Genomic DNA, 25973 nt, shown 5'->3' with positions numbered 1-25973 from the left:
TCGGTCCTTTGTCTCTTTAAGAAGCTCCTCCTTTTTCTGCCACTCCTCCTTCAGCATAACATCATAACATCACGATTCCATTATGCTGCTTACAATCATTGTTAGGAGTGTTGCACTGAGAAGTAGCTTGCATTATGAGCTCAGGTGTTTGCCAATTAATGCCAGCTAGTCTGGAGGAGCTGAGTGAAGGAGGGCAGCTCTGTGAGCAGAAGCTTGGAGACTGCAGCTCAGAGGAGGAGCTTTGTGCCCAAAATGTTCCCAATCCATAAAGCCAGATCCATTCAGTCTAATTCTATGTGTTGTGCTCTGAACTCCATCATGCTTAATTATTTATTCTACATCATACTTAGTATTCTTAATTGGACTTTCTGAACCTCTTTAAAATTTATTTTACATGCTTGACCAAAGTAATCAATCTATTGTTTTAGTCAGTTTCAGTTTCTTTATTATTTATTTTCCATTGGTTGTTCTACTCCTAATTGCACTAACTAAACTAAAGTTGTTTTTCCAGTGAAGCTGTTGGTGTATTTCAGTGTGATGTACTGGTGCAGAGTTAGCACATTAATCGGTAATTCAGTAAATTTATGTCTGTGTTTAAAAAAACCTAATGTTTCAGCTGTTTCTCTGTATCGGTACTGGAAGTTAAAAAGTGGATCAGTCCTAATTAAAATGCAACTGTACAATCAAGCATGTTTGGTGGTCAAGCACCGAGTCTGACTGGTGAGCAGAAAAGTAGTTTGATTTCACACTTTGGAGGTACAGTGAATGCAGCATGATCCTGAAGTTGTGCAGAGATAAAAACTCAATCATTGTTTGTGATTTCCCTGATTCTAATTCATTCTAAGAGGCCAAAGTAAAGTAAAAAAAGGTTAGTGTCAGACCTGGTGTGCTGCAGTCGTCCTCAGTGTGTGCGTCTTTATCATCTCCCTTCTTCAAGCTTTGATTGGACAACAGGCTCTCCGCCTCTGTTGGAAGCTTCTGGACCTCCTGAGGAGCCTAAAACCCACAAACACTCCAAGTTCATTTAGTCCACAAAGCAGCCGTCTCATGAGCTCATATAATTTCTTTTTTTTTTTTTTTTAATCGTTAAAGTGGCAGTTTTATGCATTTTCCAGGCACACAGTACAATTTTATAGCACAATCAAATTACTATGTTGAGTTATTATAAAAATGCTATATGACTTAAAAATTTTACTTTTGATTTAACATCTTGAAACCTGTCTCTTTAAAAGCTTCTGCTCTTTTTGAAGCTGCGCCTTCAGGAAGTCTTCACAACATGATAAGTTCCTCTATTAACCATTTAGCAACATTTTTACAAGCACTGTACTGAGAAGTAGCTCCTATACTGAACCCAGTAGATGTGCAGTTCCTCCAGGTGTTTGCTAATTGCAGCTGGCTAGTCTGAAGGAGCTGAGTGAGGGAGGGCTGCTCTGTGAGGCGCAGAAGCTTGAAAACTGCAGCTCTGAGGAGGAGCTGTGTCTCAAAGGCGGGGCTAGGCCCACTCAGGTGTTTTGCACAACTGAATGGTTGCCATGGAGATTAAATGATTTCCCAAACATGCATGAAAGAATCAAAACAAAACTCCAGGTATGTTTTTGATGAGGGAATAACATTATAACCTATCTACTGGACCTGCTGGTTTCCCAAGGTTACGGTAATACACACCTGACCAAGCTGCTCGGTTCCTGGAGAGATTGGAGAGTCCACTTCAGCTTCCAGGCTGAAAAACAGAACATCCAAGATTACACAGGAGGACACATTTAGATCTTAGAAATGTTATATATCAAGTATTGAGAACCTGCTGAAGACATGAAGCTGTCGAGCACCAAATAACCCACTAGTTACCAGTAACCAACTAGTTACCAGTCTGGTCAGCACACAGTGATGTAGCTTCACTTCTTACTCTGAATTCGTGGTCATCTCTATCTTCTCTATCTGCTGCTGAGCCGCTCCACATCCACTGTTCCCCTCCAGGTTTTCCAAACTTCCGCTCCAATCCAGACCGGTTCCCAGCTGGCCATCACCTGATGTCAATACATTTCATAATTAAACTTTTTTACACAAGAATGTCAAAATTTGCACAGAAATAAAGATGGCGCCCTTTTGGACCAATTTAAGACAGTTTATCGGGGGGAGGTTGATTTGTGGTTTAGTTACTACTTAAAGATTTATCTTGTTTGTTCCATTTTAAAAGGATGTGGACTGATATGATGCAGGTTTGTGGTAAAAGTGCAAATAAAGCGACATTCCGCAATTCTCCTTTAACTTAATCTGACAAACTGGCATCATTTACAGATATGGCAGCTTATTCTAGGAGATATGCCAGATTCTAGAAATGCAAATCTGTCACCGTCTAGAGATTCGTTTCTGATTTTTATGGTCATGATTTGATTCAGAAACTATATTCAGATCTGAAACAATTTTTGATTAAGAAACGACTTTTCTGTTCAAACGGTCTGGAGATCCTGTTTAAACCATCTGAGTGTTAAGAGGAAAGACACTGTAAACAAATAAACCATCTAGTTAAAACAATTCTAAGAAGTTCCATACTGTATCAAATTCCATCAGTTTATATTTAAACAAAACAGAAGTTTGTGTGTAAAAATCTGTCACTCAAATTACCAGTATGAGGTTAGCTTAGCTGGTTGACTTTCTCTTAAAAAAAAAAAAAATCTAAAAATTACAAATACAATTTTACTATTTTACAGAAAATCAAGCAGGCTAAAATTGATTTTTGAATTGATTCAGAATTCCCAGTACTTGGAATTGCGATTCTCTATTGAATACATTTTTTTTCCTGCACCTCTATCAGATTTGACAGTTCCGTCTAAATCAGTGTTTCTCAACCTTTTTTGGTTGTCTTTACCAGTCTTTATCCAGGTCCCTCACCGCCCCCCACCAAAGAATCTGTAGGCTACTTTGAACTGACTATTATTTTATTAATATAATTATCACTATTGTAGATATTTTGAGTTTTATGCTTGTTTCTGTATTTATCATCAACAATAATTTCCCAGAGAACAAAAAAGCCATGAGAATAGAAATTATTTTCACAGGCGTCTATGAAAAATGCAATGAACATTCAAGTTAAAATTGGTAGACCTAACAGCAGCCAATCAGAGTGGAAGAAATATTCTTGTTCTGTGTCATTTTCTAGTTGTTAAATATTCCACAAAATGACCAGATAAAAGATGTTCAACATGCCAGTTTAAACTGAACTATTTGCAAAACGACTGAGCTCTGCAACATTAAAACATGGATAGAACTGTAACTACATTAATCATAGCTCTTCTTCTCTTTAGTGTTTCTGTCTGATTCTGGTGGTGCAGCTCTGTGCTGCCTTCAGGAGAATGGGACATCAGAGTATCATCCATAAAATTTCACCCACATGGCATTTATTGTGCAAACCAGAGCTTTCAGTGGAAAAACAAAAGTTCCAGGTCCTTTTAATGCCATACAAATATGAGATAGAAACATGGATTATATCTTTATATAGACCTGCCTATTGATTTATAGATTAATAGTTTTACTGGACAGAAATTACAAAGAACAAATCTGGTTCTTAATCAAATCCTAATGAGTCAAATTGAAAATGTCATGGAGTCATCAGCCTCATGACATTAACACTGACATGAAAAATAATATTGAAGAAATAAATATATCAAATCTAATTAAAAACATAAATAAGTGATAAGTTCTTTACTGTTATGGTCTATAAAATATATTTATTCTCAGTACTAGATGTGGTCTCAACAAACCCATGACATTTCAACATATTATTTTGCCTTTTATCTGGAAATGGTGTCCGTTTATTCTTGCCAGACAGTCCTCTGTATTAATAATTGCGTGAAAGGTCTTGCCATACCAGTTTATTCCTCTGTATTTACTTTAGTTTCTTAGTTTATTCTTGCATTTTGTTCTTCCTTCAGTTCCATTTAGTTTCCTTTGATTAGTTTTATCCTCTCTTGGTTTATTGCTATGTCCGTTTTAGTTTCTTTCCTGTTGCTACATTTATTTGATCATTTATTGACGCTCACCATCAGTAATCTTCACTCATCAGCTGCTGCGCCGCCTAATCGTCATGTGTTTCACATCATGTGTTGATTTTTCACTGTTCAGTGTCGGATTCTCTGTTTTTATGCCATAATTCACATCTAGTTCGTCGCTCCGTTTTATGTCCCGCTTCTCCTGTTTCAGAGTTTTGCGCAATGTGCGCGTCATTTTTTTTTTAACCCCCTAAGGTGCAGGGCCGTCGTGAAACGTATCTATGGGGAAAAGGCAGTCTGAAATAAACCTTTTAAAACAACGGAAACAATTTCGGTATTTTGATTATTGAAATTTTAAAGTGCTGTGGTACCGTTGTTCCATCACACCGTTTTACACCGTGACAGCACCGATGTTAACGCTATAAAATGAACGCTCTCTATCGTCGTATCAGCCATGGAGGGATTTCTTTATTTAAATGGGTTCATTTTTCAGTGGGATACAAAGTCAGGGTATCGTGATTATAGTAATTGCATGTTTACAAGAGCGATTTTCTGTTGTTCTTCCATGGAAGCGTGCAGCCTTCAAACGGAAATAAAGCACTTTTTAATATAAGTTGCTGCTTAACATGATCATAGTACTGGCAAAAATACCAGACATAGTGAATCTCAGCAACGTCATCAGCCGGTGTAACGCTGAACTGTAACGCTAGGAGAAGTTACTAGCAGGAGCAGAGCTGTGCCAAAAGCTACAAACACTGAATAGAAGAAGAGCTGCCATCTATATCGTTGCAGCCAAGCATGATTTAATGTTACACAATACAGTTTTACCAAGTTGCTCAAAGTCTAAACTGGCATTGTTGTGCATTTAAGGTGTAAAGTTTACCTTCGACCAAACGCCCCCCAGAGGAATTCCAGCGCCCCCCTTTTGTAAAAATGTCCGCCAGCGCCCCGTCGTCCTCTGAACGCCCCCTGGGGGGCGGTACCACCCACGTTGAGAACCGCTAGTCTAAATGATGTAATCCAGATCAATCCCCAGGTTGTGTTTAGACTCAGATAAGAAGTCTTTCCACCTGCTGAGGGAGCCAGAATGGACAGGAACTCATCCCGTCTCCGCACCAGGCTCCTTTTCTTCCTCTTCAGGTCTTCCTCACAGCTCCTCAGCTCCTGGATCACCTGTACGGCCTGCAGCAGAACACACTGTGAACGTCTTCAGACCAACACACACACGAGTGCACGCACACACACATGCGCGCACCCATGCACAAAGGTGGTTGGAGAACTGATTGCACACCTTTTCCAGCAGGGAGGTTCTGGACATGCTGTCATCAGCTGGTAACACTTCCCTCCTCAACTGGAGGAACGTCTGCTTCATCTGGGCTCGATGCTTTCTGCAACTTGCATTGGATTTGTGGTGCTGCACACAAATACACACACACACACACACACACGCACACACACACGCACACACACCCGTAAGCTTCACAAGTCTTTAAATGAAAAGTGAAATGTATCAAAGTTGCTGCAGATGGGATTTTTCTAGCTTTCTTCTTTTTTTTTGTTTAGCTGTTTTTTCCTATCATTTTTATGGCTGCAATTAACAACTATTTTACTAATCAATTATTTTATTGATTATTCTGACAATTAAATTGGATATAAAATTGTTATTATAGACAATATTAAAAACACCAATCAATATTTCAATTCATTTCTTAAATAAGAAAAACTTAAAAGTTGCTTTTAGTTCTGGGTAGAACATATTTACAGAAAAAGGCTTTTTTATTTTAATTGCAAAATGCATAGATTTTTTGTTCAATATTGTTGTTCTTTGAGAAAATGACTTTTTCTTTATAAGAGTCTATATACTCCATTTAACAAGTAATCGATTACTAAATTAGTTAATCATTTCAGTTATCAATTAATCATATTAATCGTTTCACCACTAATGGTATCCAACACCAACATAAAGAGAGAAAGGGAAAAAAAAAATCACGTTACATATATTAATCATGTTTCCTAACCAGAACTTTCAGCAACTGCAAATGGTCATCTTCCTTTATTTTGCACAAATAAACTAAATTCCAATATTTTTTACATCTGATAACTGATTCACTAAAAATAGATGCATCACAGAACCTGCTGGTCTCCCACGGTTACAGTATTACACACCTGAACGTTAATCTGGGTCCTTTGAGAATTTCCGGAGTCCACTTCAGCTTCCAAGCTGAAAAACAGAAAATCCCAGATTACACACGAAGACGAGTTTAGGTCTTAGAAATGTTACATATCAAGTATTGAGAACCTGCTGAACCTGTCAAACACCAACTAACCAACTAGTTACCAGTCTGGTTAGCTCACAGTGATGTGGCTTCACTTCTTACTCTGAATTAATGGCCATCTCTATCTGCTGCTGAGCCGCTCCACATCCACTGTTCCCCTCCAGGTTTTCCAAAGTACTGCTCCAAGCCTCCTGCTGACCGGTTCCCAGCTGGCCATCACCTGTTAGCTCACCAGCTGCAGCTGCAGCAGCGCCCTGCCACACCAAGAAACAGATGAAGCCCAGTCAAGTCAGCAGCCATTTTGCAGCTTCAGAGCAGTCTGGCATCTGTATTTATGTGGCTGCACACATTTGTTTGTCAGAGGAGGATTCTGTGACCGTGCAAATATTTTGAACGGAACTTCTGGCACGAGTTGCTTTACTAAATGAACTGAATAATGTAGTGTATCTGATTCAGTGAAAAGGCCATCATGACAAGAAAGATGTAAAGACAGCAGAGAGAAAAATATGTGTCTGGAACTAGAAAAATGTACAGGAAGGCAAAAAAGAAAAAAGAAGAAAAAGAAAAGAAAAATAAGTTGTTTCAAGGCCTGTTCTTTAGTCTGACAAAATTTTCTTTTACTTATAATTTTAGAAGTTATCTGCAAATAAAAACTAAATATTAAAATATTTTCAAGTTTTTTTATTTTTATTTTATTCTATTAGTAGACATTTTTATTCTTGCACAAAAAATTGGGATGTAACAAATTTGACTGACTTTGCCTTGATTGCCTAGAAATGTGAAAAATCAGGACAATTTTCAAAACATTTCAAATATCAAGTGAGATTCTATAAGGTATAGATTGCTTTTTTTCTTAATAAAGTCTTTATCAGAAAACTGCTTTTTATATTCACTCTGGTTCTCTTTGATTGTTATGAAAATAATTTTGGTGAAACATTTTACAGTAAAAAACCAAAACAAAAACATATCTTTAAGTGGATCAAACATTTTTATGGAACTTTAATGATGAAAGCATCATAGTCAACAGGTTAACAGATGAAATAAAACAAATTTAAAGTAGGAAGTAGAAGTGCTGTGGAGATGCGACTCTTTGCAGATAACCTGACTCTAGTTGTGTAAACATGTCTTACATTAGTGATCGTTTTCCTCTTGGGGCTTTCCTCCTCAGATGAGACGTAAATCAGACCCTGGACCTCCATCCTGGCAGCTGCAGCCTGACCCACTGTCACAGAACCAGAGAACACACCCAGAACTGGTCAGGTCAGCCAGGTGTGTGTTGGTGTTCCAACACACACCTGCTACCGACAGACCTGCTAAATGTGTTTAGATTATTTAAGCAGAAAAATGTTTGTTTCCAATTATGCAAAAGCACTTAAACTAAAAAAAAACAACAACAAAAAAAAACCTTGCTTCACATTTGGACATAAATATTTGGTGATTCGTTCACCTTAAAGTTGATATGAAAAGTCTGCACAGTCCTCTCAGACTGCCTGGTTTGTATAGAAGAAAATAAAAATCCTTTCAGAACTTTTTCCTGCAGTGGAAACCAAACTGTAATCATTCAAGAGGAAGAAACAGAACAACTCTGCTTGACCTCCCATCACCTCTTATACCTGGGGTGGGTTCAGCCACAGCCTCTGATCACTTATTCTCTAAGAGACTGACGTTTGTCTTTGTGTTTTGGAGGTCAGAGGTCACGTAAAAAAGGTGGGAAAAAGTTCAGAAATGATATATGATGGAAACACTTAGTTGCAAATGGGTATTAAGACTTTTTAAGTTGCATAAAAACACCAAAGACTGAGCAACTGAACCAATTCATCAGCTTTGAGACAAATGAAGGACAAAACACTGACTGAGTATTTGTGCCTCTGTTCACTTTGTATTTCTCAGCAGAGATCTTTTTTTACAAAACTAATTTTGCTGCCTGTCTTATTTGGCTTAAAGCTAAATGAAAATCTGAAAGAAAAATATTTTTCACTGCAACCTTTTCTGCACAGAAACATGAAAGAGACACCGCTGCCATAAAGGTCCCATTAGATCCCACAGTTTGATTCAAATGATGTAATCTACAGCAGTAAAGCTGCTTTTAGACTCTGATTTATGGATAATAAAATGTGTGTTCAGACCTGCTGATGGAGGCAGAACTGACTGGTTTTCATCACGACTTCTCAGCCGCTTTTTCTTCTTCTTCTTCAGGTCTCCTTTACAGCGCTTTGCATTCTGCAGAAAAATACATGCTGTGATCGTCACCAGAGCAAAAAAAAGAAACAAAAAAAATTCCACACACAGCCAGCTGGTTTGTGAAAATAAAAAAAGAAATAATGCTGTCTTAATGCTAGCTGTGCTAATCCTAATAATTGCAAATATCAGGTCCTAAAGCTTAAGTATGTAACTTTTACAGAAAGGTTTTTCCCCATGTTTGTTAAAACTGTCAGCATGTCGTGACAGTTTGTGATGAGACAGATAATCTGTGAAAATAATGCTTGAAATGTCACTGTAATAATGTGATTACTGCAGAGCTTTGTAGCACCTACTGCTCTCCCTCACAGATATTCACCTCTGGTCTTACAATAAATAAATGGATCAATCTCACCAGTCAAATATATCCTCATCGACTCTGTCAATTCATTTTTTTGGAGTAAAATAGTAATCTTGCGATATCGCACATTTATGTTATGGTTGGATGAAAGAATTAAGTAGAAAAATATAGTTTATGAACATTATTAATCTTAACACTTTAAAACAAACTAACAAAAAAAAAAACCAGGAAGTAGGTGAGATTACCATCACAAAAATGAAATCGGTAACAAAACCTTTGATCAATGCATCACAGCTTTTTAATTTATTTTTTTAACCAGAATCTAAATCTGCTCATCACAGAATGATGTAACTTTTACTTCCCCAGCTGACCAGTTGTTCCTGACTGATTCATCCATCTGGGGGCAAATCTAAATAATGTTCACTGAACTAATAAGAACTTCATGTTGTTTTAATGAGAGAAAAAAGAAACTTTCAAAATGAAAACATTGCGTTGGTCTGTAATCACCTGATTCTTCTCGTCCTCACTGTCAGACTCCCTGAAGTCGGACGAGTCCTCTGTCTCGCTGCTGGACACCAAGTCCACCACTTCGTCCACAAACACGACGTTCAGGTCCATGGGGTCAAAGGCAAACTCCTCTTTAGGGCCGTGACAGTCCGGGGTGGACTCGGACAGGGGGGACCGCGCCGGAGGTGAGGGCCCCCTGTGAGCGGCAGTCTGGACGGTCAGCAGGGTTTGTGGTGAATCGCCGTGGCGCTCAACTGGAGTGTCCTTTTTTTCACACATTGGGGGGTCCAGGGGGGTGTAGTTCACAGGTTGGCTGGGGCCCTGGAGTCGTATGAGGCCGCGTTCTGATCCCACTATTTGGGTGGGGGGCAGGAAAGGGAGCTGGATAAAGATGGGGTCCTTGACCTGGTGGGGGGGGACGATCCTAAACGTGCAGGTGCTCTGCGGGGACAGAAAAACGGATGGTGGCATGGGGGGGTTGGAGGAGGAAGACGAGGTTCCTGGAGACGGTGAAGGTAAAACCACAGAGGACGAAGAGGACAGGTTGGTCAGAGCCGACCTCTTCACCCCCGCTACAGGAGGCAGCTGGGCGCAGGAAGCAGAATGGCCTGAGGAAGAGGAAGGAGGAGGAAGAAGATGGGAAAAACTTCATTGGGCTAAAAAAAATTTACTTTACACTGGCGCAGTTGGTAGAGCTGTTGCCTTGCAGCAAGAAGGTTCTGGGTTCGATTCCCAGCCCCGGTCTTTCTGCATGGAGTTTGCATGTTCTCCCTGTGCATGCGTGGGTTTTCTCCGGGTACTCCGGTTTCCTCCCACAGTCCAAAAACATGACTGTCAGGTTAATTGGTCTGTCTAAATTGCCCCTAGGTGTGAGTGTGTGTGTGTGCATGGTTGTGTGTCCTGTGTGTCTCTGTGTTGCCCTGCGACAGACTGGAGACCTGTCCAGAGTGACCCCGCCTCTCGTCTGGAACGTTAGCTGGAAATGGGCACCAGCAACCCTCCCGACCCCACTGAGGGACAAGGGTGCAAGAAAATGGATGGATGGATGGATGGATGAAATCTATTCCAGAACCATGAAGATCAACTATCTTGTTCACATTTCCTTTCATTAGTAGCAAAGTGTCCAGACTGAATCTGGAACGGTTTGGGTTTAGGATGTGAACAATTTCTTATTTACCGAGTCAAATAACAAATGGACTTAACTGGGTATGATCAGATCTTTGTTGATATAATATCCCATACCAATATTGCAACCAATATTTTGACAGTATTCAGCCCTGTCAGGGTTTCAACACTTACCTCCTCCGTGAACGGTTGCTGGAGGATTGTCAGACCTTGGCAGGTTAGAGGTAATCAGCTGGACCAAGGCTCCGTCAGGTTTTCGGTAATACTGGACACCCGCTGATGACCGGACTGGCTTCAGGACCATCCTTTGGCCTGGGAACTGAGTGATCCGGGGCTGGAGCAAATTAACCACCTTAGGAGGATTTGGAAGCTGAATCAGCAGCGGCTGGGGGTCCTTAGGTGTCGTCGAGTTCTGAGGTGGGTTTGGAGGTCCACCAACCAAGTTTTGTGGCTCAGAGTCTAGAGGTACATGAAACAACAGACAGTTGATTAAAGGTTTGGAAAAGACAACAAAGTTATTTTCTCAGTATGTGTTGATTGGAGCACCCCGGCCAGCAGAGAGATTTCTGTAAGGGGTTAAAAAATGTTTCATTTTTAAAAATTTGAATTAATATTCTGGTTATTAATATACTGGTTACCTGTTCATTTTAGTATATGTAACTTTCAGGGCCCTACATGAAAAAGCTCCTCTCCGTTTTACTGAACTGTTAAAACTCCACGGTCTAACTGGGTTCAGGTGGTCTGACCTCTGCTCTGTCCTCACTGTTGGACCTCTATGGAACAGGTTCCCTCTGATTTCACATTGTTGAAGCTGAAGACGTTCAAACAAGCTTTTTCTTAAGATCCTAACAAAGATTAACTTATTTGTTTTTAAAAACTTGTATCATTAGATTTGCTCCTCATCTTTCTACATAATTTTTTAATTCAATAATGTTTATACATCCTTTCATCGTCTCCATTAGAAAAATATAAAGTTAGAATGCTTTTAAAACTGTCGCACTTCCTTCACATTTTTTATTTAATAAGCAGTTTTGAATGTATTCAACAGCAAATGCACGTCGTATTTCAGATGGGAAAAGCAAATCCATTTTTTTTAAATAAATGATAATATGTGCATTTCAAAATACAATAACCCTATTTATTCCTATATAAGCAAATTAAGACAAAAAAAACATACATCTCCTTAAAGACGAGAGGGGTATTTTTAAGCATTTCTTTATGACTTATTTTATTTAAATAAAGCCAAAATGACTACAGATGTCTTGAATGCCACTCAAACTAGCATTTTAGTCAAAACACTGATTAAAACTAAATTAAAGGTAAAGTTAAACATGACGCTGTAACTCTTTGCAACACCAGCATCTTATTCTACACAGAGTGATGTTCATCCTACTGAGCTGAACTGCACTAATATAACACTATTAATACTCTATAACAGTGGTTCTTAACCTGGGTACGATCGAACCCCAGGGGTTCGGCGGAGCCTCTGCCGCAGAGGTAAAGACACACTTGTGTAAAGTCGTGATGACGCCCCGCTTTGCCCTCACTTGCTGCAGAGGATCACGTTACATTGCTTAGCCAATCAGAGCTGCGGAGGAGCCCTGATTGAAGGAGCTCCACTCTCAGCATGGATTTGAACTTGTGTCTTTAATTACTTCAGCAAAGTTCACAGTTTTTACCAAATTCTGTAGCTTTCGGTGAACTTCTAAATCTGCTCCTTAGTCGCATCTTTTCGGGATTGCTACTGCCTCTAGTGGCGTGGGGGTGGTAACACAACTAATATAATTACATTACTAAATAAGAATAACACAAGTCTTTATTATTTTTTCATTCTCTTAAGAATGTAGAGCTAATTAAATTATCTAAACAAGACCTTAAAGTGGTTCCAGTTTCTCTCGATGGCCAACCTGTTGAAACTGTGGCAAATTTTAAATACATTGGGTCGTTCCTGGACAGTCAGCTCAACTTTGCTGAAAACACTGATTATATTTTGAAGAACTGTTCTCAGAGACTCTACCTTTTAAGAAGACTTGGTGATCTTGGGGTGACCCAACTAGACTCTAGTTGGGTCACCCCTATGTCTTGAATTTGGGGGGGAAAAAATCATATTTTATTTATCACTGCAGAAGGGTTCAGTGAATGCACATATGAAACTGGTGGGTTTGGTACCTCAAAAAAGGTTAAGAACCACTGCTCTATAATAATATTTTGACAGAATTCAACAAATCCTCATCATGTTTCAACACTCACTTCCTCCATGGATGGTTGTTGATGGATTGCCAGGCCTCAGCTGGCTGGTGGGAATCAGCTGGACCAAGGTTCCGTCAGGTTTTCGGTAATACTGGACACCCGCTGATGACTGGACTGGCTTCAGGACCATCCTTTGAGCTGGGAACTGAGTGATCCGGGGCGGGAGCAAAGGAGCAGCCACGTTAGGAGGATTTGGAACCTGAATCAGCAGCGGCTGAGGAGGGGTCGAGTTCTGAGGTGGATTTGGAGGTCCAATAACCATGTTGTGTGGCTCAGAGTCTAGATGTGCATGAAACAACAGACGGTTGATTCAAAGGTTGAGAAAACACACCGCAGTTCTTAGAAACCTAAGTTTAAGAAATGTTTATAAATGAATTTTCAATCAATCAAATTTTATTTGTATAGCACATTTCAGCAGCAAGGCATTTCAAAGTGCTTTACATAATTAAAATAAAAACAGAAATAATCAGTGAGAAAGAGAGAGATAAAAAAAAATAAAAAAAAATAAAAAAAAAACATTACATCATTAAAACGTCGAAAAGAAATTTTATTGCCGAAAACTTTTTTTTGTGTGTTTAAGACCAAAACTGAATGGGAAAGAGTTCGGAATGACAGACAAGATGAAACAGTATTAACTAGAGGTATGCCGATCGATCGGTCACCGATCATAATCGGCCGATTTTCGTGAAAAAGTGCATAATCGGTGATCATTGGCTCATGTTGCCGATACCGATCACCTGCATCTCATTTCTCAGTCTGCCTGTGCAGCTGGTCTCCTCTTTCCTTCACTCTGTGCAAACGTGCAGCAACAAATCCTAAGCTATGTGGAACTATAACGCACTGAGTGAATGGGGACGTTTGCGTGTTGCAGCGGAAAATTGAAGCATGTCAAAATGGATCAACACAACAAAGCTAATACGACATAAAAACAATGCCATACTTGACAGAGTTTGGCTACATCGAGGCTCACTGCAGTAAAAAAGACATACGGAGGATCAGATAGGAGGTAAAGCAGCGCACAGCTACAAACACTCACCCGGATTAGCATGACGGTCAGAAAGCTAAACAAATAACCTGGAAAATTATTTAAGTCTTCGAGCTGCGATGTAAGACGCTGCTTCTGCTCTCGCTGTTGAACTGCTGCTACGCGCTACATGTAGTAATATTTCACAGACAGAGCGCCGCTTCTACTCCACCTGGTAGCGACTCTCACACTGAACCTCTGCTTAAAGCTGCAGCATCTAACCTAAAAAAATACATTTTACATACGTATTAAAACTTTCGCTGTCCTAACATGAGACAGATAATATCTGAAAAAATAACCGATCTCCTCCCTGTTCTGCATAATTACGCTGCTCAGTCAGAAACAGCCAATCAGAACTAGCAGTAATCAGCTAGCCGCCATGCTATCAGGAAGTTTTCATGCAGTAACTCGGGATTGTTTATAGTAATGGAACCTGTATTTGCCTTTGAATGTTAAGTTTTATACTTGAATCTTTTGGCAATGTTGAGAGGTTTTATTTTGGCTCTTTGCATTATTTAGCCTCTTCAGAGCCTTCATATGTTTTCAGTCTGTTAAAGACAGTATTACCAATAGCAGTACAATTTGCACAATGCCTGTTTTGTTTAGTTTTCTTCTTGGAAAAAGTTATTAAAAACAAGTGTTTGTCTAAATTAAGGTGAATTCATGTGGTTCCTTTTTCCACATAATGTAACCGGTAGTGTTTATGATAAAAAAATTAAAAAAATTATGTGATCGGTATCGGTGATCGGCCCTCATGGGTGATCGGTATCGGTATCGGCAGGAAAAAACCTGATCGGCACATCTCTAGTATTAACAATTCTTGATGTAATTTCTGTTGGTAAATTTTTAAGTTAAAATATTATTTAATACTGTGACTATTATTAGTAATACAAGTAGTAGTAATAGCACTACTCATAATTTCATCATCCAATTATGCTTATTTGCAGATATATGTGCTTACCTGCAGAAGGGGTGGAAAGAGGAGTAGGAAGAGAGGAGGAAAGAGGGGTGGCAAGAGTGGGCTGAGTGGCTGGCGGCTGTGACTGGACCACAGCTGGGGCAACAGTGGAGGCTGCAGGAGCAGGTGGGACACAGTAAGCTGAAGATGTGACGTGGGGGATACTCTGAAGATTGCAAGACGGCTCGGACGATGAAGAAGATTGTTGCTGCTTCGTAGACCCCACTCTGCCTGTCAGATAAGCTGCCAGACGATTGGCTGGATGAAGCGCCCCCATCCTGCCCAACTTGATCTTTGCTAAAGGGTATTGCTTCCCATTGACCTGCACGACCACAGAAACATGAGAATTCAAAGTAACACAATAGAAATCTGCTTCTACACCAGCAGAAAGAGAGAAGAAAAATAAAACAGAGAACAGATAAACCACAGTGTCATCTGTGCTAAGATGGATCCCAGACTATAAAAAACAGCAATGTGACGAGATTCCCCCCATCAGCCAAAAGGTTCCAACAGACATCATTCTTCAGATTAACCTTTGACAGATTGCGATTGTTTTGTTACTGTAGTGTGAGTTAGCTAGAAAAGATGAAGCTATGAAGTGAAGTCATTACAAGACCTATTAGAAAACCATGTTGCAGGGTAACCAGAACCAGGAGTGTCACTTAGAATAAATGCAGAAGAAAAAAAGTGATGAGCTTTTACCTGTATCACATCATCTGATCCTCCTGGCTTTTTCTTATTGGCTGAGAGAAAGCCGGAAGGTGATAGTCCCACCAGTAAAGGGAAAGGCAGAGACATGCCAGTCCTCCTCTTCTTATGTGAATTTAATCCCTCTGTGCTTCTTTTCAGCTCAAGCCTGGCTTTATAACGTCTGAAGCCTTCTCCATCCTTCTCCATATAATCTTCCCTTCCTTCTTTCTGGCAGTCATCTATATACTCCACCTCCTTTTGGAAGTCCTTTATAGACTCCACCTTCTTTTGGAACCCCTTTATGGTCTCTGCCTCGTTTAGATGGTTCTTTGTAGGCGTCACCTCCTTCTGAAAGTCTTCCATAGCCTCCACTTCCACCTTTAACATCTTCTGCCAGTCATTCATAAGCTCCTTCTTCTCCAGCACCTTTTTCTGGCATTGCTCCATAGGATCCATTTCCACCTTTAACTTCTTCTGCCAGGGTTCCATGGGCTTGTCCTTCACCATCACCTCCATCTGGCAGTCCTCCGTGAGCTCTTCCTCCTCCTCCTTCATCATTTCCTTCTGCCATTCCTCCACGGGCTCCTCCTCCATCACCTCCTTCTGCCAGTCTTCCACAGACTCTACGGACACAGAGTCTGTGAAAGACTGATTCATCATATTCTTCGAGCTTTTAGGAGCCTTGTCATTTTTTGAAATTAAATCAGAGCGGTTGTCCTAAAAGACAAAACATGTTGGGTAAGGTCAAGGACACATTATAACAAGAAAATCAAACGATTCCATTCAACTTAAACTACAGTGGAAAAAAGGACGCATAACATGTCACCAGCAACCACTACAAAATGGATGAACAGTCACTCCTGAGTGGCATACAGTTTGAAGCTACAAACTGGAATAATCAGTTTCTCTTAATATGAAAATACAACACTTTTCCATCTCTGCATGGACGTTGAAGTGTCCTAGAAGTGGCTAAGATTCCTGGAAATATTGATGACAATCATAATGATTAGAAAGTATTTTAATATTTGGAAATTAATTTTTGTATTATAACCACATGGGAAAAACGGAGTCTACCAAATGATTCAGTGAGATCTCCCAACACAAGCCTCTGAATCAGGCCTGAGCATGGCTTTTCAATAAGGCTGAGGTCTGGACTTAAACTAGATCATTGCATTGCCAGTTTGGGATCACTGACCAGTCGTTGACTCAGTTTGGACAAGGACTGCTGAACACATGGCTTCATGCCTGACTCTAAAATACCTTGGCTTAGAGAAGTTTATGGTCAACTTAATGACAGTAAGGTGTCAAAGTTTTGTGATGCGAAACAAGCCCACATCATCACCCTTCTACAACTGTGCTTGACAATGACATGATGTGTTTGGGCTAATAAGTCCGTTTGTTGTATCCACCATACAAGAGATGAACAATAGAGCTGGGCATTTATCGTTATTATTAAAAAAAAAATTTGTCATGCCGAAAACTGTGAGTCATTGTGACACCAATAAATTCCTATTAATGATTTTTGACAATTAGCTGTATTATCAGGATTGTTATTTCTACAATCTTCTTCAAGTTGACATATAAGATTCTGTTGCTTAGAAATAGCATTCCAGATGTGGACCAGCATTCAACTTGTTCTTCACCTGTCTGTGTTGAGCTGCTGGTTTGATGCCTCGTTTCTTTCCACGAGTCCCTGGTTTTTTGGCTGGTGCCTTTTTCCTGTCCAGAATGGGTGTTGAGATCTGGACCTTATACTCGATGCACCTGTTTCCGTTAGTTTCATCCACCGTCTCGTCGATTGGAGTGATGAGGTAGTTTTTGATCCAGAAAGGTCTGTCCAGTTGATCCTGAGCCATCGCCTCACACAGCTTCTTCAACACGTAGCTGCGGTCGCTGTCGTTCACCCACTTGCAGTCGGCCAGGATCATGAGGCGTTTGGATGGTTTGGAACAGAGTGCTTCTGAAGAACCTGGAGGACTAACGCTGGGTGATTCACCTGCATCTGCTGCTGAAGAACGAGAAAAGCTCTCCATTACGCTCAGGACATGAATCTGAAAATACAACTAGCACTAAAAGCTGATGGGAAAACATCCACCATGATGGGTTGGTCATGAACTTACCAGAAGGAGGTCTGGGTGTGGCAACATTAGTCTGTGTAGGGGCTTGTTCTCCATGTTTGTGGACATGTCCTGCAGCTGTATGCCTGGATGACATCAGTGCTTTGGATTCTTCCTCCTGTTGGGTAAATATTGGACTACAGGTCAAATGGTCCAGGAATGAGTCAAGAGAAGTTCAGATATGGATCTGTCTTTTTGGAAAACGTTAGTCATATCCTTACAGAATGCTATTGTATAAAAACAACTATAAAACAGACGGTCCTCATGTTCTTCACTCCCGATGTGGTGCAGAAAATTATGTCTAGTCTCTACTCACAATGCATTGCTGTAGAATGACACTAAACAGGTAAGTCTTTTCTGCCCAAAGCCCTAACGAGGTCAATTAGGCCAAATCAGAGTTAGCAAAACTCAATCAAAACCATGAGTGAAAGGTCTGTTCTATACCAATCACTTCCTGAAGCACAAACCGTCCAAGTAGGTGTGCAATGACAAATTTGATCCTGATGAGTGATATACTTTGTTCCAACACATGTTGGGTGTCAACATGATTAAATTTGCCATTTGCTTCCTCCAAATCCAACGTTGGTGTCGCTTTTAAGCATTAGAAGAACTAATTTTTATGATTAGTGCTGTAGGGCCAATGGTTTAGGCCCAGTGCTTTAGGGTCAGTGTTTTAGGGCTGGTGGTCCCCACCACTGATCTGAGCATCATTACCTTCTGTTTCTGCGTCTTCCTGATGTAACTTCGAACTCTGGCACAGCTGCTGCGATATTTCCTTCTCACCTGGACAGTCTTTAAAAAAAATTCACAACATTCACTTCAGCCCATATCTTCCCCCTTTACTCGTATTGTGCCAGTATCAATTCTGTAAAGAATAATTACAGGTGGCTGGAGAAAGGGGGCAACATCCGGCGCATGGATTGGCTCTGGATCAGAGGAGTCAGCGATTTTCCTCCACAGGGTCCGGACCCGCTCCGCAGGGTGGGCCACGGTCTCTGCCTCTTTCAGGACTGCAAGTTCAACAGGTTGGATGGAGTGCGCTTACATCTTTTCAACAACAACCTGCTTCTACTTAAAATAATTTGTTCTGGTTAAACAATGAAGGCAGAATTGAAAAATGTACCATAGGCCATCTTCATCATCCTTCTCCTCTTCTTCTTGAGTTTGCATTGCAGGGGGGAGGGGCTGGCGTCAGAGCTGTCCAGGTTCTTGAGCAGAACCACCTTCTGCTTAAGGCAGCTGCAGCCGAACATGCAGAGCGGCCGGCCGCAGTGGCTGATCCTGGAACAGTGAGACAAACTGGAGCAGACGCATCCCAGCCTGCAGAACTCGTTCAGACAGGTCACAGCTTGTCTCTGCCTTAGCTTGATCGGCGCTGTTGGGTTTTCTCTCACAAAACCCTGAGTGGGGAGTGGAAAACAGTCAGCAGGGCCGACAGGTTGGTACCTTACGCTGCAGCTAGAAGCATACGTTTTTTTATGACTGACACACAATTTACAGAACAGATCAGAAAGATTTCATACAAGGATGTTTATCAACTCTCACTTGGAATGGGTTGGTCCCACTAATCAATGTATTCCATGTTTTAACCCTTTCTTGCCTCATTTCATCTCTAATTAGATAAACTAAATTATACATGATTTGAGGTCAAGCACATTAAAGAAAGTAGATATTGTTCATTTGAAAGGGGCAGTATTATGTGTTTTCTACCCACATTGTATCATTTTATAGCACTATCAAATAACTATGTCACCTTCAGTAGCTATAAATACGCTGTATGTATCAAGTAGAACTTGAAAGAAATTTGACACCTTGAAATTGGGCCTCTGTCTATTTAAGAAACTTCTGTTCTTTCTAAAACTCCACTTTCAGGGAGTCATCACAACATGGCTCCTCTATTAACCCTTCATCAATATTTTTACCAGCGTTGCTCTGAGAAGTAGCTCCTATAATGAACTCAGCTAATGCGCTGGTCCATCAGATGTTTGCTAACTGCTGCTGGCTAGTCTGAAGGAGCTGAGTGGCTGACTGATCGCACCCCCTTACTCTCTGCTATGCTACAGCTTCTTCCCCTTAGCAGAGCCTGTTGTGGATGTTAATGCTAGTTACCCTGGCCACCTGACTCATACCAAACTGTCATGACATAGACAGTTCTAACAAACGGGTAAAAAAAACAACATATTTTTATAAAAGTTACATACTCCATTTTTAACCCTGAAGCTGGAAATGAGAGAGCCTTCATTAGTTTCTCTGACATATTGAATGCTGCAGGTCTCATCTTTAAAAGGAGACAACAGAGACACAGACCCATCCTGGTAAACAAACTGGAACTCACAGTTTGGGTGAAGAGGGACATCAGAGCGACGGTGGCCCTCTCTGTGGTGATGCTGGTTTGGAAGCGGCCCTCCAGAATCACGCTGTCCTCCAGCTCCTTGAGCCTGGCGTAGGCCCGGGTCACCGTGACTCTGCTCTCCTTTCTCTGGCCATCCACAGAGTGATCAGAAGGCTGCTTCCTCACAGAGTCTGGTTTGAGCTCAGAGTCAGACTCAAGCGGAGCCATCTCCTCAGACATGTTGAGCACCGTGGACATACTGAGGGTCTGAGAGGACGCTCTGGGTTTCAGCCTCCTTCTCTTTGTAAAAGCGGGTCCGTTCAGAGGTTCTGAGGTCAGAGAACCAGGCACGGAGTACTGCAACTGTACAGCTGCTGGAAAGTCCGAAGCAGCACAAGCAGCTTTGATTCTGTTCGGTTTGGGACCTCTGGGTTTCCTCTCTGCCCTCCGGCAGGCCGCGCTCTCTTTGAGTCGCGATCTCTTCGAAGGCGGGATGAACCCGGATATAATGTCCGAGGCTGGCGAGCTGGCTGAGGGCTTCTTCAGGATGTGGTCCAGAGTCCGGACATAGCTGGTGCTGCTCACAGGGAGCCGGTAGGACGGCGCCTCGGCTGGCGGCTGGGAGAAACTGGAGGCGCGCTCATCGATCAGCTTCCCCTCCGACTCCAGATACTCGTCCAGCATGTCGCTGCAGAACGCAGACAGGTTCTTCTTTGGGAGGTCGGCACTGGGGCCAGCTACAGAATACAGAGTGAGACATTTAAGGAGGATTTAAAGCATAAGTGTTCATTTTCTAGTTCAAAATGATATCCGATTCAACATGTGGGAAGGCAAACTGGTGATTGGTACTGTTGGTGTGTCTGCTGGGGTTTTTTTTCTTTTTCCCTCCCTTGTGTCTGTTTCTTGTCTGAGCACAAATTTAAGTTCATGTAAATAGGTCGGCATATTTATTTACTCAAAATCAATTACGAGATGTGTAAAAAATAAGTGTTCTTTTATTTTTTTGCAAAAACTACAAACTTCAGCGCATTATATCAGGATATTATGTTCACTATCCTGATATATTATGTTGATATATATATATATATATATATATATATATATATATGAAGAGATATATATTCATTGATAGAATAGAATATTCAATAATTTCACTGAACTCTGATCCAGAACCGCACAGCCTGCTGGGAGATGAAGGCAGGGGAAAGGCTTTAGCTGCTCAGCCTCTCAGGGTCAGCTATGCAAGATGGGTGACATCAACTTAACTCACTCACTCTTTGGTTACCTAGCAACAACCTGAATAACTTGAGCAGCAGTTTCAGGTGTGTAAAACTTTTACTGCCGCTCATGTGTTAGACGACGGGTCCATGAGGAGACCAGAGTCCTCATGACAGCTAAGATGTTGATACAATTTGAAATGACGCTATAACATATCATAGAATCTGAAAAAAATGACTCGTTTTGAATACTTTCCAAATGGACTGCATGAAAAAAAAAAAATAAAAAAAATAAAGGAAACGTATGTTGTTTCTCTACTTGACAGTTTATGCATTAGTCTGTGTGTCTGACATAAAATCCTCAGAAAATGCATCCGTTTGTAGTTATACACATGGAGAGGTTCCAGAGTTATGGACACTTCTGCACTGTGCTGTATTGACTAAAGCTGAGGACATAATGTGAAGCACCTTCAGGTTTTGGAGCAGAGGTTGATTCGACTTCTGACGAGGTAAACTTCTCTTTCCAGCCTTTAATCTGGGTCAAATCTGTAGTTTTTCCAGTTCTGGACTGAAATGAAGCAAAAACCCCTAAAGACAAAAGAATAATAAGAAAAAAAGGTAATTAGATTCTGGATCAGTGGCACTTTAGCATGTTATTTATTTCTAAACATTTTATGGTTAGTTCTGTTTGTCTCAAAACACAGAAACTCTTTCAGAATAAAAGCACCCAGTCTGGAAGGATGCCTACCCTGAGAGGTTGGGGTCGTCTGGGTCAGTGGCTCCGTAACGACTCCAGGAAGGGGGATGGGAAGAGAGACTCCCAGGTACTGCAGGTCAATGGACAGTGCCGGATCCAGGAGGGTCATCTTAAGACCAACTGAGGCCACAAACATCACCAGACACAAAGTATTATCTTAGAGTCAATGACAGCTTTAAGTCAACTCACTGGAATCCAGTAGGGGTGCACCGACTGTAGTTTTCTGGCCGATCAATGATTTTTAATGATTTCTTTTTTTGACCTGTTGATTCCGATTTTGGCCAATACCGTTTTTTTTTTTGTTGTTTTGTTTTTTTTGTCTGAAATGTTGCCAAATATAGCGACAAAGTTAATGAGTTAGCAAAATTGTGATGACTGTTATTAACCGTAGATGTGACCTAATGGGCAGGTCTGTCAGTCTCATGGTAGAGCAAAAGAGGACAGTGGCTCGTCTTCAGATCTTAGCACAGATAAATAAGATCAGTGTATAAGTTCAGTTTTACAGCCAAAACCCCGATCACATAAAATGCAGGAAATCATGGGTAGATTTATGGACCGGCATATTTATCGGTGCACCCCTAGAAGGCAGTAATGCATACCTTCCTGCAGCACAGGGTGGATGACCTGCCTGTGTTTCATAAGCTTTAAGTCTCGAAGAAGATTTTCCTCATGAACTGCGATTGTCTCCTCCAGACTCTCTGTTGAAATTGTGAAGGTTCATGTCAGACCTGAATTCACCCCCAGCCCCCAAAGCTGACAAACATCTGATAACCAGAATCTGGTACACAACCTCAACTTTACTAGATGAAAACATTGTTAATCAAACTGGTTTGATAAAGAATGATGCTTGTTGTGATACCCCTACTGCTGCTGCTGCTCCTGTCATCTGCCTCTTCATCAGGTTTGGGGTCAGAGGTCAGCTGAGGGTCAGGGAGCAGCTCTTCAGATGACTCAGCAGTGTGGAGTTTTAGGGCCTCCTGAAACGATAGGAATCTTTTTATTCTTATTCTCAAAATACATCAATGGGTAGATATTTAAAATACTGTAAAATTATTAATCCACATGTTAATGACAACAAACAGTGACTATTAAGTCTATAAAATAACATGTACACAAATGATTGGTTGATGATATGAATCAGAATCAATACCACTGATGTAAACAGAGTTGTGAATAAATGTTTATGCAGTGACAGATGTTTGGAAACATGACTGCTTGAAGCATTGCTTTTAATCACATGCAGATTTGTTCATATTATATTTGACATTTTTATAATAAATTCTGATGTTTTCACCATCTGTATGCAGAGTTCATGGTGAGGTTTGATTGATCGATTGATCAACTGAAACAGTTAGGAGATGGAGATAGATTGATGAAATCAATGAATGGATGGATGTTTCTCCACCTCTGGAAAATAAATAAATCAATTTGTGTAGGAAGTCTATATCACCAGTAAGTCGCAGTAAAAACGAAGAATGTTCAGAGGAAGTTTAGGATTTGGTTCATGCTTCCTGACAGGATTCCATGTATTTAACTGACACAGGAAAAAGAGGGAATTCTCTTCAGTGGATGGTTGAGATCTCCCAGATCAAAACATAAGGAGCCCATAGCACTACTAAAGGTAAAGCCAAAGGGCATATGTAGCACAAATACAAGAATCTGGAACTATCCTTTTTAAACATTTTTCCGCTAAACATTTAATGTCACTTTACCTTTGATGTGAAAGAGACAAAAAGCTGCTCCTCAACCTCTTCAACTTTGGGCTGCTTACTCCTGTACTCGTTCCCAGTCTGACCCACCTCCAACCTGGCCAGCTTCATTGACTTCTTTCTCTTGCAGGGCTTGGTGCTTGAGACTGGCAGGACCGGCACAGATGGCCGCGCCGGTTCCGAAACTGGCAAAGGTTGGCTGGTCACGGCCGCAGTGTCCGTATTGGAAAACTCTACCCCGATGTCGTCGTCGGTGGAGAAAAAGTGCACCAGTTCTGCGAGGGAAGTTGTGGGCGACAAGCCGTCTTCGTCCAGTGAAGAGAAGGTTGGAGACAGTGGGAGCTGGAGAGCAAGGGGAGACAGCTCTGTGGGGAAAGGCAGAGACTGTTCGCTGTCTTGAAATGATGGAATGGAGTCTTTTGGAGTGGTCTGCGTCGAAGATATAACACTCTGTGGCTCAGGAAGGCAGGACAACAAAGGCGAAGTGATTGACATTACAGGAGTCGACTGCTGCTGGGGCTGTAATGTTGTGAAAGATGGGTTTGCATATGTCCCAGACAGAGGTAACACTGTATGCCACTTAAAGACTGATGAGTTTCTGCAGTGTTGAGGGTCCGGAGTACTCGCTGCAGCAGATGTTGCAGAGTCAAGTTCTAAAGCTAATGAGGCTGGAAGAGGAGGTAAAGGTTCTGGGGAGCTCGCTGGTGACAAAGGGTCAAAGTCGAACGAGGAACACTGAGGGTCTGGAAGCAAAGAGTCGATCTTCAAGGAGCGGGAGCCTGAAGTTAGTGTGGAGGACTCTGCTGCTGCTTTGGGGGAGTCCGGGAGAGACAACGCTGTACTGAGATGCAAGGACAAATCAGGTGATCCAGAGGTAGAAGATGAGGACAGGGTGAGTGCAGACATCTCAAGCGAGTCAAATGTATTCTCAGAGTTGGATATCGAAGCTTTATGGTCAAGGACTGTCGACTCTGAGCTTAAACATTCAGAAATAGTGATGAAGGGATCTTTAGCTTTTGTATCTGGAACGGCTGCATCTAAAGCAGTGAAAAGGTCTGGACCGGATGGGCGGGAGGGATTCGTTTCAGCTGCCTGTTCAGTAACATTTAAAAGCTTTTCATCTGGCAGAAGATGGTTTCCTCCACAGTCCTCCATGACGGGTTTGACGCTGGTTTCCTGATGAGGCGCTACGGCAGGACTCGGAGAACCACAGGACTCAGGCAGAGGTGCTTGAGGAGCAGACTCCGGTGTGTTGTTTGCCTTCTTAGATTTTGTTGAATGTTGCTTTAAAAAAAGTGCTAGTGCTGGTAGGGGCAGTCGAGCTGGTCGTTTCTGTTGCTTCACACCATCCGACTCGGCACCTACGTTACATTGTTGGTGTGATTTGTTCAAGGAGCCGTCCTCTTCTATAGGAGCAGCAGAGGAGCAGACTGTTCTGACATCGGCAATAGAGTTAGACAGATGTTCATTGTCTTTGATATTTCTGGATTTTTCAACAGTTGAACTTTTCCTGGTGAATGTAGTGACAGATCCGTTTTTCTTATGAGCAATATCCTGTTTAGTCAGTCTGTCTGTCAAAGTTGTGGACGTAGTGTTGCCTTGTGCTGCTCCGGAGGAGTTGCTGTGGTTGCTGCCACGTTGCTCTTTGTGACATCTCTGCAGTGAGACATGAGCCTCACAAATTAGCTCAGAAATTAACTTCGGAACTGGACGTGAACTGCTGCTGAAGGAAACCAGAAAGAAATGACACATTAGTGACACCGGCACACTTTATTGTTAAATATTTACTGATGCTACTTGTGTCAATTTGCTCAAACTGGCACCGGATAAGTACGCTTCCATTTTGCTACACAACTGACAACAAAAAGTGAGGTAAAGAAACATTTAAAAACATACAGTAGAAAAAAGCACAACTTTAATTGTTTGTTTGGAGCCACTTGCGCCCCTAATAGAATCCCTAGCATTGTAGTTGTTTTGTTTCTGTAAAGGCACAGTTCAAAAAGATCCAGAATTCATATCTTTATCTTCAACAGTGATACACCAATCAGTAACTGGACCTAAATCTGCTAATTTCTGGTGGAGGGACGCTGAGTATCTGAGTATATTGACAATGCTGGTTACATTCGACTATTTAAAAAGCAGGTGTGTTGGGGAAAAACCAAAATCACTCAAAATTTAAATAGATAAGTCACACCTCAAAGAAATACAGAAATTAGTACTGAATGGGGGACTGTTATAAAGAAGAGATAAATAATTAACTGTTTACCATCTGTCAATGCATCATTAACTGAATTTGAGTGTGCTGCAGTATAATTATGATTAAGCTGAACCATAGTGGGCATGAAATAGCTCAAATTTATTATAATATTTCTACACAAAAGAATATGAATTTGTTTTTCTAAATTGCTTTGAATGTGCATTTATTGTAAATTGGTGCAATATAAATACATTGAATTTAATCTATTTTAGTATTTTAGTAAATGTAA

At 41.1% G+C, this 25973-nt stretch overlaps 1 protein-coding gene across 3 annotated transcripts in view; it reads right to left on the bottom strand.

Annotated features, from left to right (window-relative positions):
* The window catches only part of mgaa (MAX dimerization protein MGA a), a 36668-nt gene that overhangs the window by 3705 nt on the left and 6990 nt on the right, over nt 1-25973 (bottom strand). The window contains exons 3-27 of one of the 3 annotated variants that reach the window (XM_008398720.3): nt 23491-25210; nt 22638-22755; nt 22378-22476; nt 21770-21898; nt 21490-21609; nt 19808-20541; nt 18596-18872; nt 18355-18482; nt 18187-18264; nt 17476-17590; nt 16999-17363; nt 15368-16072; nt 14669-14987; nt 12684-12962; nt 10608-10892; nt 9309-9916; nt 8389-8482; nt 7393-7484; nt 6365-6516; nt 6153-6207; nt 5278-5400; nt 5057-5168; nt 1904-2024; nt 1666-1720; nt 882-996 (exon numbers count right to left, since the gene is read on the bottom strand). In XM_008398720.3, coding sequence (XP_008396942.2) covers nt 882-996; nt 1666-1720; nt 1904-2024; nt 5057-5168; nt 5278-5400; nt 6153-6207; nt 6365-6516; nt 7393-7484; nt 8389-8482; nt 9309-9916; nt 10608-10892; nt 12684-12962; nt 14669-14987; nt 15368-16072; nt 16999-17363; nt 17476-17590; nt 18187-18264; nt 18355-18482; nt 18596-18872; nt 19808-20541; nt 21490-21609; nt 21770-21898; nt 22378-22476; nt 22638-22755; nt 23491-25210 — 6998 coding nt within the window. The remainder of the gene's footprint in view (nt 1-881; nt 997-1665; nt 1721-1903; nt 2025-5056; nt 5169-5277; nt 5401-6152; nt 6208-6364; nt 6517-7392; nt 7485-8388; nt 8483-9308; nt 9917-10607; nt 10893-12683; nt 12963-14668; nt 14988-15367; nt 16073-16998; nt 17364-17475; nt 17591-18186; nt 18265-18354; nt 18483-18595; nt 18873-19807; nt 20542-21489; nt 21610-21769; nt 21899-22377; nt 22477-22637; nt 22756-23490; nt 25211-25973) is intronic. The other 2 variants (XM_017302457.2, XM_017302456.2) reach the window with 2 other exon arrangements.

The sequence above is a fragment of the Poecilia reticulata genome, chromosome 22 (assembly GCF_904066995.2).
Source record: "Poecilia reticulata chromosome 22, P_reticulata-male-v2, whole genome shotgun sequence".
Classification (NCBI taxonomy): domain Eukaryota; kingdom Metazoa; phylum Chordata; class Actinopteri; order Cyprinodontiformes; family Poeciliidae; genus Poecilia; species Poecilia reticulata.
Note: the sequence above shows the minus strand (reverse complement) of the source record. Positions and strands in the feature narration are given on the sequence as shown.